The sequence below is a fragment of the Argentina silus genome (assembly GCF_951799395.1).
Source record: "Argentina silus genome assembly, chromosome: 3".
Classification (NCBI taxonomy): Eukaryota; Metazoa; Chordata; class Actinopteri; order Argentiniformes; family Argentinidae; genus Argentina; species Argentina silus.
This window is the reverse complement of record NC_139657.1, coordinates 1,626,269-1,628,768: the sequence shown is the minus strand read 5'-3', so window position 1 is coordinate 1,628,768 and position 2,500 is coordinate 1,626,269. Positions and strand designations below refer to the sequence as shown.

Sequence of the window (2,500 nt, the reverse complement as noted above, 5' to 3'; positions counted from 1 at the left end):
TGCTGAGCCACGAGTCCTGGAACTTACATTTCCCAGGCATGGCTGAAGGTTCGCTTAACGTTGGCTTTCTCGCGAGAAAAGACTGGCTTGTTGACGATCCACGGGTCGTCCATGCGGCCCGATGCAGGGCCTGCAGCTAACCAATAAAAGTTGACGCCAGCCATGCGTTCCCAAAGAGGACACGTTGCAGGCTGAGACGTTGGCGTCTGAATATGATGGAGTCTCAGGACTCCTCCCACTCTAGTGAACGCACAGGTGAGTGGCATGGTTTACAAACTGTCACCTGTAACATTAAATTCTTTTTAGAAACATGTTATGTTTGTTTTCATATTTGATATTCTCTCTCTGTGACGCACACACACACACAGGCTAGAAACAGAAATAAGTGTTTGATTTCAATCTTTTTTCTTTTTCTTTTTACTCTTAGATGTGGAGTTCTCAGTGATGTTCCCAGACAGTGCAAAAGCCAAGACCTTTGCATGCGGGGCAACAACAAAGTCCAGCTCTGTCTGCTGGGGAGGAGGACTGTGTGCTTCTCTTTGATGAGAGCCGTAGCAGAAAAACACAGCCAGGGCAGTGTGACCGTCACGTCCGTTTACGGGATGGGGACAAAGTTGGGACGAGATTTTATGGTTCTAAATTCATGGGACAAGCGACTGCGTTGGACCTTAAAGCGGTCTGAGAAGAGCATCGAAGATCTACCAGAGAAAAACATGGTCTCCATGGATGGACCAAATGTAAATTGGTCATTTTACTCAAAGGTTGAGAAGTCCCTCCTAGATTTTCATGTACACCTTATAAACATTGGCAGTTGCGGTCTCCTTGTTGTACATGGAGCATTTCAAAAGGGAGTGGAAGAAACAGAATGGAAAGTCGAGTGTACCGCAGGCTATGTACCAACTTCTGAAGGATACTCCAGCCCACAGGGAGGACTACTTTAACCTCATAGGATCATCAGATCCCCCAATGCCACTTAAGTTTTGCAAGACACGCCCGTGCTGGAAAGAGCTTTAGAGGTTTTACCCCATATGGCAACATATGTGAATGTTGTAGAGGAGAAGAGATGTCCAAATCCAGGCACAAAGTCCTTTGAGGTGATTCAGGAAGCCGTTAAGGACCGTCTCATGACAGCAAAACTGAATTCCATCTTGTCAGTGGGCAGAGAAGTGACACCATTCGTCACACGCTACCAGACCGATAAGCCCATGGTGCCGTTTCTCTCTACAGACTTGTTCAAGCTGCTTAAGAGCTTGATGAGCAGATTCATTAAGCCAGACCTCATGAGAGGAGCAAAGACCCCTCAAAAACCGCTTGATGTCGAGGTGAGCCAGTCATCCAATCACATGACTCCTCACAGGTCGACTTGGGCTTTGTTACTCGAAGAATTGTGAGAGACTTGTCCGCAGGGAAGAACATTGGACAGAAAACATTGATGGACTTCAAAGTTGCTTGCAAGAAGTGTATGCTCACAACTGTTAACAAACTCATTGAGAAATCTCCCTTGAAGAACTCTCTGGTCTCACATCTTTCTTTCTTGGATCCAAAGGAAATGGCAGACACAAATGGAAAGATGCTGTGTACAGCAAAACTGAATACGGCCCTGACCTAAAGGCCCTGTTTACCTTGTAAACAGTCATCTGGTGAAGGAAGAAGATTGCGATGACATCATTTGACAATGCTCACATTTTATTGATGACATCGTCCGGGCCCAACACTCAGAGTTTGTAAACGTTGATCCTGTCCAAGACAGCGTGGACACATTTTTACATGAGTATGTCAACAGACAAAGAGCTCAGAAATCTACGGAGCCTTTGCCTCCAACTCCTTTAGCTGTCACATGGGCAAGCCTCAGGATTCTCCTCCATCGGCAGATTGAAGTGGAGAACCTGAAGGAAGATTCATACGCAGCACAGAGATGTATCGTTGACCATATATAAGAGCTGTGGGTGGCAAACATAATGTGTGCATTGACAGACCGCTGCTGATGTCGGTGGCATCTGAAAGGCAGAGGTATGTGGCACCTCAAGAGGAACAGAGACCAGAGAAGAATGGATGAGCAAAAAAACAGAAAGAGAAAAGACCTTTTATAGATGAAGGAGATTAACTTAAAGGGAAGAAAAGAAGGCTGACAGATGACAGATGCTCTCGAGACCTCGGCAGACGAATTTGCACTGAAAGCGGAGAGCTCAGGCAACCTCACTGAGAGCTCAGGCAACCTCACTGTTACTGCCAAGTCCAATAGCCTGAGAAAGGCTGCTGAAGATAAAAGAGAACAAACAGCTGAAATAGAAACTCTCCTCATGAAAAGCAAATGAAGGGGCATCGCAGCAAAAAGCAAAGGTTGGGCTGTTTAAACAGTTTGAGAAAGGGCAAAACACTACTCAATGAGGAAGTGATTTAAAAAATACATAAAAAAAAAAAAGCAAATGAACCAAAAAAGCCAACAACCCCAGAACACAATGGTTGGGGAAATGTTTTATTTATTTTGATCCAATTCATT

General features: G+C 45.1%; 1 protein-coding gene across 3 annotated transcripts in view; it reads left to right on the top strand.

Annotated features, from left to right (window-relative positions):
- LOC310801792 (basic helix-loop-helix ARNT-like protein 1) overlaps positions 1 to 2,500 on the top strand; it is a 21,003-nt gene that overhangs the window by 8,108 nt on the left and 10,395 nt on the right. The window contains exon 1 of one of the 3 annotated variants that reach the window (XM_083665941.1): positions 15 to 2,340. The exons of the other annotated variants lie outside the window; for them this stretch is intronic. Coding sequence (XP_083522067.1) covers positions 2,312 to 2,340 — 29 coding nt within the window. The 5' untranslated portion in view covers positions 15 to 2,311. Of the gene's footprint in view, positions 1 to 14; positions 2,341 to 2,500 lie in introns of those variants that run through there. 3 annotated transcript variants of the gene reach the window in all.